This window comes from Heterodontus francisci, chromosome 15, assembly GCF_036365525.1.
Source record: "Heterodontus francisci isolate sHetFra1 chromosome 15, sHetFra1.hap1, whole genome shotgun sequence".
Classification (NCBI taxonomy): Eukaryota; Metazoa; Chordata; class Chondrichthyes; order Heterodontiformes; family Heterodontidae; genus Heterodontus; species Heterodontus francisci.
This window is the reverse complement of record NC_090385.1, coordinates 39493840-39507403: the sequence shown is the minus strand read 5'-3', so window position 1 is coordinate 39507403 and position 13564 is coordinate 39493840. Positions and strand designations below refer to the sequence as shown.

Here is a 13564-nt window from a genome sequence, read left to right as displayed (position 1 = left end):
ACATAATATGCAAAACAAGCAAATTGGAAGTAAATTTGAATGCATCTTATTAACTGCTGTATAACAAGTAGTTATCAAGCAAAGTAACGATTAAAACTGGACAGCACATTACTGTACATTACAGATAATTACTCTCAAGAGCATTGTTAAGATTATCGACAAAAGTTATCACCATCCGATTAACAGTAATTAAATTATTACACTGTAATTAAACTGCTAGGACAGGAGGGGAGAAGAGGGGTAGAAAGTATAAAAAATATTCAATACATTTTTGTTCTGTTAGAATTTTGCCAGAATTTTACAGATTTACAGGTTAACAGCCATTATATTAAAGGTATTTTGAAGGTGGCTCAAAGAGTTAAATCATGTCACAGTCTGTGAGGAAGGGGTGGAGGGGGGTCAAGGTGAGGCCATCTGGTTATAGCAATGATTGATAATTTGAGGGTGAAGTAGACGCACTCTGACGGTGACAGTGAGTAACTGGTTTGGTTATATGTCTGAAAACCTGAACTCAGAAAAGGTCACGAGTGAAAAGACATGTGAAAGGCCACCTGGAACTTATTAGCGCATAAATATTCTGGATATCATCATGCATAATACAGCACCCTGGACACCCCAGTAAAGAAAGTTCAGAGGAACTAATGCCCTTTTTCCTTTTAAAAAAAAATGTTGCACTCATCAGAGTGAGATATGTTAGTGTTGAGAAATAAAACACTTTGGCCCAGAAATTTGTCCCTACGACGTCTGTCTTTCTCAGGTGTTTAATGGCCTGCTAAATCTCCAATATGATGGGTAGGAAGTGCACACTCATTAATAACTGGGAAATGCACTGCCGCCATATTGATGTTGACATGATCTGGCGTTAAAACCCATGCCTGATACAGGCATTAGGCCCTTTGCACATTCAAATAAGGGCCCTAATGCCTGTTTGAAGCCCTCTCTGTAAAACTGGGTTGCACCGAGTACAGCTGGCATTAGGCTGAATGTGTTTCAAAAAGCCAAGTCACCCCTTTGTGGCAGACTTAGTTATCTGAGACGAGAAACAAGAAGGTTCACAGCACATTGTTGATGGTCAACCCACTCACCTGGTTTAGTAATGGAACCTGGAGGGGTAGACCTATCAGTGGGGTCAGGAATTCCTCCCACTCACCAATAAAAATGTCTGTCTGGGCAATGATGGTTGGGAGTATGTTCAACCGAGAAAGACTTAAACCTGAGACAATCCTGTCTTCTTATTTGTAAAGGGTAGACTATGCCCGACAAATCTGACTGAAATTTTTGAAGAGTGCCGAAAGTAATAGGGAATGTTTATGGATGTTATTTATATGGACTTCCAGAAGGCATTTGATAAAGTCTCTCTTAAGAGACTGTTAGCCAAAGTTGAAGCTCCTGGAATTGAAGGCAAATTGGCTGAGAAGCAGGACACAGACAGTAGGGATAATGTGCTGGTACTTTAATTGGTAGAATGTGACTAGTTATGTCCCATAAGGGTCCGTGTTGGGGCCTTAACTATTCATTATATTTTTTGAATTCATTCATGGGCATCACTGGCTAGGACAGCATTTATTGCCCAACCCTAATTGCCCTTGAGAAGGTGGTGGTGAGTCGCCTTCTTGAACCGCTGCAGTCCATGTGGGATAGTGCTGTTAGGAAAGGAGTTCCAGGATTTTGACCCAGCGACAGTGAATGAACGGCAATATAGTTCCAAGTCAGGATGGTGTGTGGCTTGGAGGGGAACTTGCAGGTGGTGGCATTCCTATGCATTTGCTGCCCTTGTCCTTCTAGGTGGTACAGGTTGCGGGTTTGGAAGGTACTGTCAAAGGAGCCTTGGTGCCTTGCTGCAGTGCATCTTGTAGATGGTACACACTGCTGCCACTGTACGTCGGTGGTGGAGGGACTGAATGTTTGTGTATGGGGTGCCAATCAAGCGGCTGCTTTGTCCTGGATGGTGTCGAGTGTCGAGCTCCTTGAGTGTTATTGGGGCTGCACCCACCCAGGCAAGTGGAGAATATTCTATCACACTCCTGACTTGTGCCTTTTAGATGGTGGACAGGCTTTGGGGAGTCAGGAGGTGAGTTATTCGTCGTAGGATTCCTAGCCTCTGACCTACTCTTGTAGCCACGGTAGTTATATGGCTACTCCAGTTGAATTTCTGGTCAATGGTAGCCCCCAAGATGGGTCTTTACAACAATCAACAATGGTTTCATGGCCATCATTAGAATAGCTTTTAATTCCAGATTTATTAATTGAATTCAAATTCTACCTTCTGCCGTGGTGGGAATAAAACCCACCTCTGCAGAGTAATACCCTGCGTCTCTGGGTTACTAGTCCAATGACAACACCACTACGCTACTGCCTCCTCTAATAATTAGATGATGGGAAAGAAAGCCACATATCCAAATTTGTCAATGACACAGAGATAGGCAGCACTATAAGCAGTGTAGATGGAAACATAAAATTACGAAGAGATATTGACAGATTAAGTGAATGAGCAAAACTGTGGCAAATAGGGGGCTATCCACTTTAGACCTAAAAGGATAAAACAGGGTACTTTCTAAATGGTGAAAAACTAAAAACAGTGAAGGTCCAAAGAGACTTGGGAGGTCCAAGTATATAGATCATTAAAATGTCATGTACAGAAAATAATCAAAAGGTTATTTCTGGCCTTTATAGGACTAGAATACAAGGAGGTAGAAGTCATCCTTTAGCTATACATGTTATGATGAACCTTTATAAAACATTAGTTCAGCCTAAACTGGAGTATTATGGCCAATTCTGGGCACCGCACTTTAGGAAGGATATGAAGGCTTTCGAGAGGGTACAGAAAAGATGTATGAAATTGGTTTAGAGAGATGAGGGACTTCAGTTATGTGGATAGATTGGAGAAGCTGGCATTATTGTCCTTAAAGAAGGTTGAGAGGAGATTTGATGGAGCAGTTCAAAATCTTGAGGGGTCTAAACTGAGTAGATAGAGAGAAACTGTTTCCATTGGCGGAAGGGTCGAGAACCATAGGGCACCGATTTAAGGTGATTGGCAAAAGAACCATTGCAACGACTGGTTAAGATCTGAAATGCATTGCCTGAGGGCGTGGTGGAGGCAGGTTCAATCGGCTTTCAAACGGGAATTAGATAAGCACCTGAAGAGAAAAATCTGCAGGACTACAGGGAAAGGGCAGATGAGCGGGACCATTGTTGAGTTGAGTTGAGTTGCTCTTGCAAAGAGCTGGCATGATGGGCCAAATGGTCTCCTCTGTGCTGTAACCATTGTATGATTCTATGGTTAAACCACACCTGGAGAATTGTGAGCATTTCTGGGCATCACACCTCAGGAAGGGAAAATTGGCCTTGGAGGAAGTGCAGCCTAGATTTACTCAAATGATACCTGACTCCAGGGGTTAAATTACAAGGAGAGAATACACAAACCAAGGCTGTATTCCCTGGAATCTAGCAGGTTAAGGGGCAATTTGATCAACATTTTCAAGATATTAAGGGGAAAAGATAGGTAGATTGACAGAAACTATTTCCGCTAGTTGGGGAGTCTAGGACTAGGGGGCATAGTCTAAAAACTGGAGCCAGACCTTTCAGGAGTGAAATTAGGAAACGCTTCTTCATGCAAGGGGTGATAAAAGTTTGCAATTCTCTTCCCCAAATGGCAACTGATGCGAGAACAACTGTTACATTTAAAATTGAGATTGATAGATTTTTGTTAACCAAAAGCATTAAGGGATATGGGGCAAAGGCGGGAAAAGGTTGTAGATCAGCCACGATCTCACTGAATGGCCGAACAGGTTCATAGGGCTGAATGGCCTATGACTGGGGCTGGATTTTTGCAGCAGGGGCAGGAAATGGAAATCAGGAACACCTCTGGATCCCAACACCCACCCCCACCCACCCCCCCCAACAGGGAAAAGAGTAATGGGTCCCGAGTTTCACAGGGACGACCCCTGAATTGATATGGAGACCAGTTTGGCAGCCAATTAACGGCTGCGGGGTCAGGAACAGTGGCAGGACAACTCAAATACAGGCCTGATTCAAACTGACCACGGCAGCCGGAACTGTGTCTGCCGTTTGAGTACTGATACTGCAGAGTACAAGATCTCAGAACACTTGATTTGCATAGTGTCTCAGCAGAGCCAGAGGCCTGGAACCCAGGCAGGGCAATACCTCGATTTTCATTTGAAGATCTGGAGGTCATGCTGGAGACCATGATGAAGAGGAGAAAGGCTCTCTTCCCAGATGGTGGCAGGAGGAGGGGACCACCCTCCCAGACCAAGTAGGCGTGGCTGGACATCGCTGCCACAGAAGTGTGGTCAGAAGAACCTGCAGCCAGTGTAAGAAAAAAGTTCAATGACCTGATACACTCTGGCAAGGAAAGTGCTACCTCCAATCCTCAGGACAGGTCTCTGGGTAGTCACTCTCCAGTAGACATACCAACTGAGGAGCCTCATGGAGCATGCTGCTCCTTAATATGGGAGGGGTGTGTACACTGGCCACGTACTGACCCTACAGAATGGCTCAGACCCATAGTGCTGCTGAGAACCTGTAACCACTGATAGTTGCACCTCCTAATGAATTGGAGCAGCTGTCGTTGGCCATCAAGGACAGCAGTGCCTTATCTCAGTCTCTTTTGTCCTTGCAGGAGAAATGGGCACATAATGCCCGAGAGAGGGCCCAAACGGGTGGAGGTGTCCCCTACATTCACATCATCACACCCATGGAAAAGAAAGTGATGGAGGGAGCTAGGATCACAGACCACAAGGAATTCAGTCCTGGCAAAATAGCAACTCATGATGGAGATGATGATTGCAGAGGACAATGAGCTCATTAAGGGGGTGCCTTGCACTCCATCCCATCTGACAGAATGCCAAACACTGAGTTGCTTTGGGAAGCCTCAGCACTGCAGAGGCTTCTGCTCTCCAAGGCTAGCTCTCATGTTCTCTTCTTGTGTCTCCCACAAGTGCAGACATCAACCCAAAGACCATCACTGGGCCAAGAGGACCAGCAAACCTCCAAAGAAGCGCCATCACACCTTACGAGCGCACTGTCCACCAGTGTAGATACACTGGTGGGTCCCCACATGTGTTTAGATAGGGTGGCAGTGGGTGAGCAGCACAACACTAGTATAGAAGAGGAGGTGCCAGAGGCAGAGGCAGCTCTGGGCAGTTAGCCTTCGAGGAGGGAGGACGGACTCAGCCCTGCTCAGCTGGGCACAGATGCAGGGCCTCAGGATTCACAGGAAAGGAGGCACTACCTAGACTAGCAACAACAGATGTGCTCCCACATGTCAGTATTCCCTGAGAGAGTGCAGGGTCATGGACACAGAATTTTTTTTTTATTCTTTTATGGGATGAGAGTGTCACAGGTGAGGCCAGGATTTGTTGCCCATCCCTAATTGCCCTTTGAGAAGGTGGTGGTGATCTGCCACCTTGAACTACTGCAGTCTAAAGGCCTGCTCGGGTCTGCAAAAAAAAAACCCGACATGAGCCCAACAGAACCACATCTGACCCGAGCCCGATCCGGCCCGAGTCCTTCCCATTTTTTCCCACACCCAACCCGACCCGACCCGACCCAACCCAACCATCAGTTAACCTACCTTCCGTTTTTCAGTTTCTTGCTAATCTGCATGAGCTTAAAATAACTGTAACAAAACCATCTTTCTAGTTCAAAAATTAAATTAACATTGGAGCCACTTACCTGTGATAGAGCATGTCCGACCCAGCCTGACCCGAGCCCGAATGCTGGATCCGAAGTGCAACCAGACCCGACCCGAACTCGACACGTCATCGGGTCCCGTCGGGTAGCAGGCTTTTACTGCAGTTCATGTGGTGTAGGTACACCTATAGTGCTGTTAGGGAGGGAGTTCCAGGATTTTGACCGAACAACAATGAAGCAACGGCATTATAGAACCAAGTCAGGATTATGTATGACTTGGAGGGGAACTTGCAGATGGTGGTGTTCCCTTGTGTCTGCAAGGGGTCCATCCAGTTCATGTGCGCCACAATGGCTCAGGGCTTTGAGTGCATGAGCTCCTCCATTGAGAAAGTGGCCAATCACATGGACAGCCATATGCGGCAGCACTTGAGCTGTATACAGTAAATGCGCACTGACGTACACAGGATGCACGCCACACCATGTAGCCCGGACTAGTCAGTGGCACTGTGGCACAGAGATCTTTTGAGGGGATGCTAGTTATGCCTCAGCTGATGTTCCCTTCTGGTTATCCAGAGCCTCAGCCAAGGGCTGAAGATCAATAACCAGGGGGCATAGATTTAAGGTAAGGGGCAGGAGGTTTAGAGGGGATTTGAGGAAAACTTGTTTCAGCCAGAGGGTGGTTGGAATCTGGAACACACTACCTGAAGGGGCGGTGGAGGCAGGAACCCTCCCAACATTTATGAAGTATTTAGATGTGCACTTGAAACGCCATAATGGGATTAGAATAGATCAATGCTTGATGGCTGGCACAGACACGATGGGCCGAAGGGCCTCTTTCTGTGCTGTATAACTCTATGACTCTATGATGTCACCAAGGAGCATGAGGGTGGCACCCCTCAAGGAGCACCATCATCATCTTTGTTTGCCTTGGCCCTCTGACAGTGGGAGCAGTTGTGCAGCAGGGCCAAGTGATGGAGGCTGTCCCTGCCAATGAGGTGGTGAAGGAGATCAAGAGTTCCTCAACAATGACGGCAAATGTTCATCCTTCATTGGCGGTAAGGATTTACATATTCCAGGCTGTGTCCTCAACGGTAGTATTACCACAGGCAGCTCAGAGTGAGTTCCAAACCATGCCCTTCATCTTGGGTCAGAGGGCCTCAGTAGAAACATTCCTGAATCAGAAGATTCATGACATACATGGCATCCTGAAGAGACCGTCAAGCCCCGCACCATGCTCGGCCACCTCATCGTGCAGCAGGTGTTCTGCATCTCCTCCACATCCCGCTCCTCTTTCTCCGATGAGTTGTGTCCTTCCAGGGTCTCACTGTCTTCAAGGTTCACAGCTCTCTGAAGGGCCATGATATGGAGAGGGCAGCCGACTGTACTGAATTGTCAGTGTGTTATTGGTATAGAATGAGGATAGTAGAGTGTGGGTCAAAGTAACAGGAGTTTATTTACAGGGGTCTTCTCACTAAGAAATCTACATGAACACTGAGCAGCATGAAGTACAGACTCGTGACATCACATCCTGTGATCATGCTTAAGGTTTATATACACAATCTACCCAGCAACAGCTTATGTACATTATACTACACAGACCATCACAGTGAGCGAGACCCTTGCAGGACCGTATTGCAGGTACCACCTGATTGATCCAGGCACCAGAATCACATCTTCAGAAGCCCGATGACGTGCTCAATGGTGGTCCTGGTGAGCATATGGCTTTGGTTGTAACGCCTCTGTCTGGGGCTTTTGTAGGGGGATGAGTAGCCATCTTTTCAAGGGATATCCCTTGTCCCCTGGAATCCATCCATGGACTTTGTGGATTGGAGTGAAGAGTTGCGACAATCTGGATTTGCCGAGGATGAAGGACGCATGGTATTTGTCAGGAAAGCAAGTGCACACCTGAAGGAAGCTCTTGTTGTGGGAGTGGAAGCCCTTCCTGTTGATGAATCTGGGTGGCCAGTCACTGGGTGCCTTGATGGCCACATGGGTGTAATCTATTATAAAAGCAAAATACTGCGGATACTGGAAATCTGAAATAAAAAAAAGAAATGTTGGAAATACTCAGCAGGTCTGGCAGCATCTGTGGAGAGAGAAGCAGAGTTAACGTTTCAGGTCAGTGACCCTTCTTGACCCTCAATTATTGATTAGGCATATTACAGCCTGCCAGACTGAACATTGAGTTCAATAATTTCAGAGCATGATGGGCTCCCCATTTTACTTTTATTTTAAGTTATTTTTTCTTTTTCCTTTTTTTTTTATATATATATTTTTTGTGTTTATTTTATTTTATTTCATCTTAGTTTGTTCAGTTTGCTTACCCACTGTTTTTTTTTCATGTTTGTACCTGCGGCCATTCAATTTTCAGTCCATTCAGTCCATCTGTACTAATGCTTTGTCTTTCAACACACCATTAACATATTGTTTGCCTTTGCTCCACGACCTTTTGGTCAGCTATTCTGTGACCCTGTCCTATCTACACCTTCTCCTTTGTTATCTCTTGCCCCATCCCCACTTTACTTGCTTATAACCTTTTACATTTCTAATATTTGCCAATTCTGAAGAAGGGTCACTGACCTGAAACGTTAACTCTGCTTCTCTCTCCACAGATGCTGCCAGAACTGCTGAGTATTTCCAGCATTTCTTGTTTTTATTTCAGATTTCCAGCATCCGCAGTATTTTGCTTTTATTATTCATCTGGAGAGTGTTGTTCCTCATCGTCACTGGGCCCAAAATCTGAGAATCGTGCCCCACATCGCCACTTGTAGCATTTCTTGCACTCAGATGGCCCCCTAATTGTGCTTGGCAGCTTTGCCCCTGCCCCTATGCCTTTGCACTGCCCAAGCGCTTACTGCCCACTCTCCCTGCCACCCGCACTGACACGATGTCATCTCTCTCCAAATGGCTGAGTCTCCCTCTATGTCTTTCACTCTTTCATGGGGCCCAGCTAATTCCCTGGAGTGGCCATGACTGGCTCCTACTGCGTGTGTCCACCTCCATTCATCTGGTCTGCTCCAGAGAATGTGTGCAGTCTGCGCACCCCCTCAAAAATCACAGCACCCCCTGTTAACAAGCTCTTAACAATATCAAACTCTTATTGAGCTCTTCAACCAGCTTAATTAGCCTTAATCATGGATCAGGCAGAATCACGAAGCTACCCTCCACCCACTCTGGTGAAAATGGCTGTCACCGGGAAATCGGCACATGGCTGGTGCCGGTATTTTTGACCCCCACCTGCCTCTGGCAGGACATGAAATTTCAGCCCCTGTTCTGATGCTCCGATGTTTACACAATGTCTGTGCAGTATATTTTGCAGGAGTCATTGGTTAAGAAAGGGGGATAAAATTGGAGGGGGGAAAAAAAATCAAAGATAGAAAATGTAAGCTAGTTCAGGAATGGATCTTGGCAAACAATTGATTGATCTCCCTCACCTTCTTTGACGTTCAAAGGTGACAAAGAATCCATTTCCGATTTGATTGTAGAGGTTTCTGATTCTGTTTTTGGTTCAAAATCTTCATCGAAAGGATGATAAGATTCAAATGATTGACTGTAGGATTGACCACTGTCCCCATTTTCATCAGTATAGGATGCAAAGGATTCATCAGTGTATTTCACTACACTGCTACTGCAGCTGTGGTACAAATCACAGGAATCATCTTCAGGATACTTGACCAGAATCTGCCCTTCACTGGTTTCTGTTTTGTTTGCCATGGTTAACAGGAGGACCACCTAAAATAAAATAAAGACTTGTAAGTGACAGTGGAACCACTCCCCTAATGGTTTGCTTGTTAAAAGCAAAATCCACTGTAAGCACTAAAGCTACAGGCCGCAGTTTCAATTCCTGGCATGTGCAGAGTTAGCTGATCTCAGGTGGGATGGCAATAGGTTTCCCTCAGTTCCCTGGGCTAAAAAGGAAAAGGGAAAAATCAGCATGAATTCACCTTCCCAAGTGACTCCTGCTGGAAAGTGCATGCATATCAAAATCAGGTAAGGATGGGATCAGGTTCAAATGCGACTTCCCCCCATGGTTAAATAGCCTGCCAGCACTCTCTATCTAGACTTATGCTTATGCACTTAGACAGGGTATCAGTAAGTTCCTGGCCCCAATAGAACTGAAGTCCAGCACCTTCAGGACAGGAGGAGGATAAAATTGAGAGGCTGAATTTGGAAGAGGCTCTCCGTGCCATGCATTCAGTTCCCAATGAATGCTGCATTAGCAGCTGGGGTACTATATATATGTCTGTGGTGCCTCTATATATTGCCTAGAGTTCCTGCTCCTGATCTGCATGAAACACCCTGGCTGGAAGTGTGTGTGTTAAGTGCAGATCAGGCTCAGCTGTAAAGACCCCGCATGGTCAAAGACAGAAAATTAGCATAGGAGAAACTGTCTTTCTTTAAAAAGAAACAATAGGAAACAGTTGGGTTAATTCAATAATTCATCGCTGCCAGCAGGTTGCCACACATACAAGGATCAGGGTAAGACTGTGGAAAAATTATAGCACTGATTCTCTGACTCAAACTCCCTGCCAACACAGCTCCCAAAAGGAGCACAGAATTAGTCTAAGTGTCGCAAGACAACAGAGAACAATTAACTGTTAAATATATAGTTTAACAAAGTAAATGAAACCTGACGTTATGGGCCTGAAGAGTGCAGCTGAAAATGCAAGTTTGTTCTTAAGCTCTAAGAACTGAATACTATCTCTCTCACAGAGACCTAGTGAAATCATTCCTGCCTCCATTTTTCTTTGTCAAACCTCTGTAGACTGAAAGCGTCGTCTTGGTAACAGGTATGTTATCACTTCTCACCTTTCAGCTTAGTGAACTGTGACCCTTGGGCCTTCAGAGACATTGAGTGGTTTCCTTCGTGTTCAATGGGAGATTATGTACTGTGCTGTAATTCTACAGTTCACTCAGGTCCCTGAGAACATAAAGTTAAATAATAAATAACTAAGTTCCTGTGAGCAGCTGGACTTCCTCTCCAACCTCACACTGCTACATAGTTCATAAAGAAACTGGAATGTTCCATTCCAAATTTGTTCTGAGGGGGTGAATTTCCCCAGAGTCTCAACCAAAGCATTTGATTTTAGAAGTAAGCTAAATAAAGATTTGCTGGAAATAAATGTCATGTATAATTGCTTACTGTTAATACAGACTTCTGATTTAAATTTAAATCTTTCCTATGGTCTGAATTGTTTATTTTTTACCTTCACTGTATCAAGGCATGGGAGCAGCTAAAGCTCCCACATGACTCTCTGTAATGTCTATTAATCCCTCCCATTTATCACTGTGGTCTTAAATGTGGCTCCAGGATTCTTATTGCCAGTTATGTAGCAATAGTTTTATTCATGCTTATTTCATTGGAATATATTTTGAAATAGTTTAGCTCATTTGTTGTTTTAGGACTTTGCTGGGCAATAAATAGCTGCCTTGTTTGCCTAAATAATAATAATGGTTAGAAAACACGACAATATTCTGATGATGGTATAATACACTATATAAATCCATGTTTTTTTTTCTTTCACTGCACCTTACATGAAGGTTTGAGTGCATAATCTAATGTAATCTAGTGCAGTACTGAGAAAGTGCTGCATTTTCAGTAGCACTAACTTTGTGATGAGACATTAAGTCAAGGTCCTGTATGGCTGGTCAAGTCATGATAAAGATCCTGTGGCACTACTGGATGAAAAGCCAAGAGTTCCAATGTTCTGCCCACATTCTCTTTCCACCAATATGACCAAAAGATTTGCATTTATATAGCGCCTTTCACGACCACCATAATGTCTCAAAGCGCTTTATAGCCAAAAACTGATTAACTGCTCATTCATGTCATTGGCATGGATTGAGTGCTGTGTTTTCCTGGACACTGGGTCACTGGATGAGCCCTTCTTCTCAGCGGTAACTGGACATACTGAAGGGAATCTCAAATAGTGTAGAATGTAAGCATACATTTTCCTCCATCCTGCGCTTGAGAAATCTACGCCCAACGATGAAGGTAACAGGAAAGATCCCTTAAATACAGTTTCCATTCCTCTTGCTCCACTCCAGGCAATTCTGGGGCTTCCCAGGGCCTGACCTAGAAGTTGGTGCAACCCCAGTGTTGCTGTGATAAGCAGGTGGGAATGGCCTCCTGTTTGTTCTTACTCCAGCTACAGTCATTGGACTGCCATGTTTCCTACATTACAACAGTGATTAAACTTCAAAAGAATTTTATTGAATGTAAAGTACTTTGCGTCGTCCTGAGATCATGAAAGAGGCTATATAAATGCAAGTTCCTTCTTTCACTTTTGCAGGTGGATATTTAAAGTAATGGATGGAAAATGCGGTGGTCTCCATTTATGGACGTCACTCAGGCAGTTATTTAATGCCCAGTGTAAACAAGGAATTTTTCCCACAGCCTCTGTTGAGGTCATTGTCCAGTGTTTCCAGTTTTTCTTGTGACCAATAGATGGCAACCATGTTTCAAATTGAAAGTATTCTTTCATCAGTCTTGCTTTAACTAATAATACAAAGATAGCTTTGTACAAAACTAAAATGCATACACAGTATAAGGTGACTTCATTTTCATTTCAAAATATTTCCCAATGCAATTTAAAAAGGACATAATTGCCCATTTTCCTGCTTGCAATCTAAAGACTAATGTTTGCTCTGTTTCTTAAATGTTTAGACACTGGGTCACTGGTCTAGAAATTGGTTTGCACCAGTCTATCAGCGAGAACTGGGCACAGGGATTGAGGCCTCTGCTGGAATGGGTAGGCCCAAGGACCACCTGATTTTGTGCCTTAGGCCTCACTTAAATGAGATCGATGAACTGCAGGCAGATATCTTGTCGGTGAAATGAATTGGGGAGGTAGTGGCTTAGTGGTATTGTCACTGGACTAGTAACCCAGAGACCCAGGATGTTGTTCTGGGGAGAAGGGTTCGAATCCCACTACGGCAAAAGGTGGCATTTGAATTCAATTAATAAATCTGGAATTAAAAAGCTAGTCTAATAATGGCCATGAAACCATTGAAACCATGAGACCAAAAACCCATCTGGTTCACTAATGCCCTTTAGGGAGGGAAATCTGCTGTCCTTACCTGGTCTGGCCTATATGTGACTCCAGACCCACAGCACTGTGGTTGACTCTTAAACGGCCGAGGAAGCCATTCAGTTGTGTCAAACTGCTACAAAGTTAATAAGGAATGAAACCGGCAAACCCAGCCCTGTCAACCCTGCAAAGTCCTCCGTGCCAAAGTTGGGAGAGCTGACCCACAGACTAGTCAAGCAGCAACCTGATATAGTCATACTCACAGAATCATAACTTACAGACAATGTTCCAGACTACACTACATCACTACACCCGGGTATGTCCTGTCCCACTGGCAGGACAGACCCAGCAGAGGTGGTGGCACAGTGGTATACAGTAGGAAGGGAGTTACCCTGGGAGTCCTCAACATTGATTCCGAACCCCATGAAATCTCATGGCATCAGGTCAAACATGGGCAAGGAAACTTCCTGCTGATTACCACCTACTTCCCCCCCTCAGCTGATGAATCAGTACTCCTCCATGTTGAACACCACTTGGAGGAAGCACTGTGGATGGCAAGGGTGCAGAATATACTCTGGGTGGGGAACTTCAATGTCCATCACCAAGAGTGGCTCGGTAGCACCACCACTGACCGAGATGGCCGAGTCCTTAAGACTGGGTCTGAAGCAGGTGGTGAGGGAACCAACAAGAGGGAAAAACATACTTTTTTATTATTCATTCATGGGATGTGGACATTGCTGGCTAGGCCAGCATTTATTGCCCATCCTAATTGCCCTTTGAGAAGGTGGTGGTGAGCTGCCTTCTTAAACCGCTGCAGTCCATGTGGGGTAGGTACACCCACAGTGCTGTTAGGAAGGGAGTTCCAGCATTTTGACCCACCG

General features: G+C 44.9%; 1 protein-coding gene across 2 annotated transcripts in view; it reads right to left on the bottom strand.

Moving 5' to 3' along the window:
- LOC137377869 (uncharacterized protein C8orf48-like) overlaps window positions 1-10646 on the bottom strand; it is a 68003-nt gene extending 57357 nt beyond the window's left edge. The window contains exons 1-2 of one of the 2 annotated variants that reach the window (XM_068047938.1): window positions 10462-10646; window positions 9087-9384 (exon numbers count right to left, since the gene is read on the bottom strand). In XM_068047938.1, the coding sequence (XP_067904039.1) occupies window positions 9087-9366 (280 nt within the window). In that variant the 5' untranslated portion in view covers window positions 9367-9384; window positions 10462-10646. Of the gene's footprint in view, window positions 1-9086; window positions 9385-10369; window positions 10434-10461 lie in introns of those variants that run through there. The other variant, XM_068047939.1, reaches the window with a different exon arrangement.
- Window positions 10647-13564: the final 2918 nt, after the last annotated feature.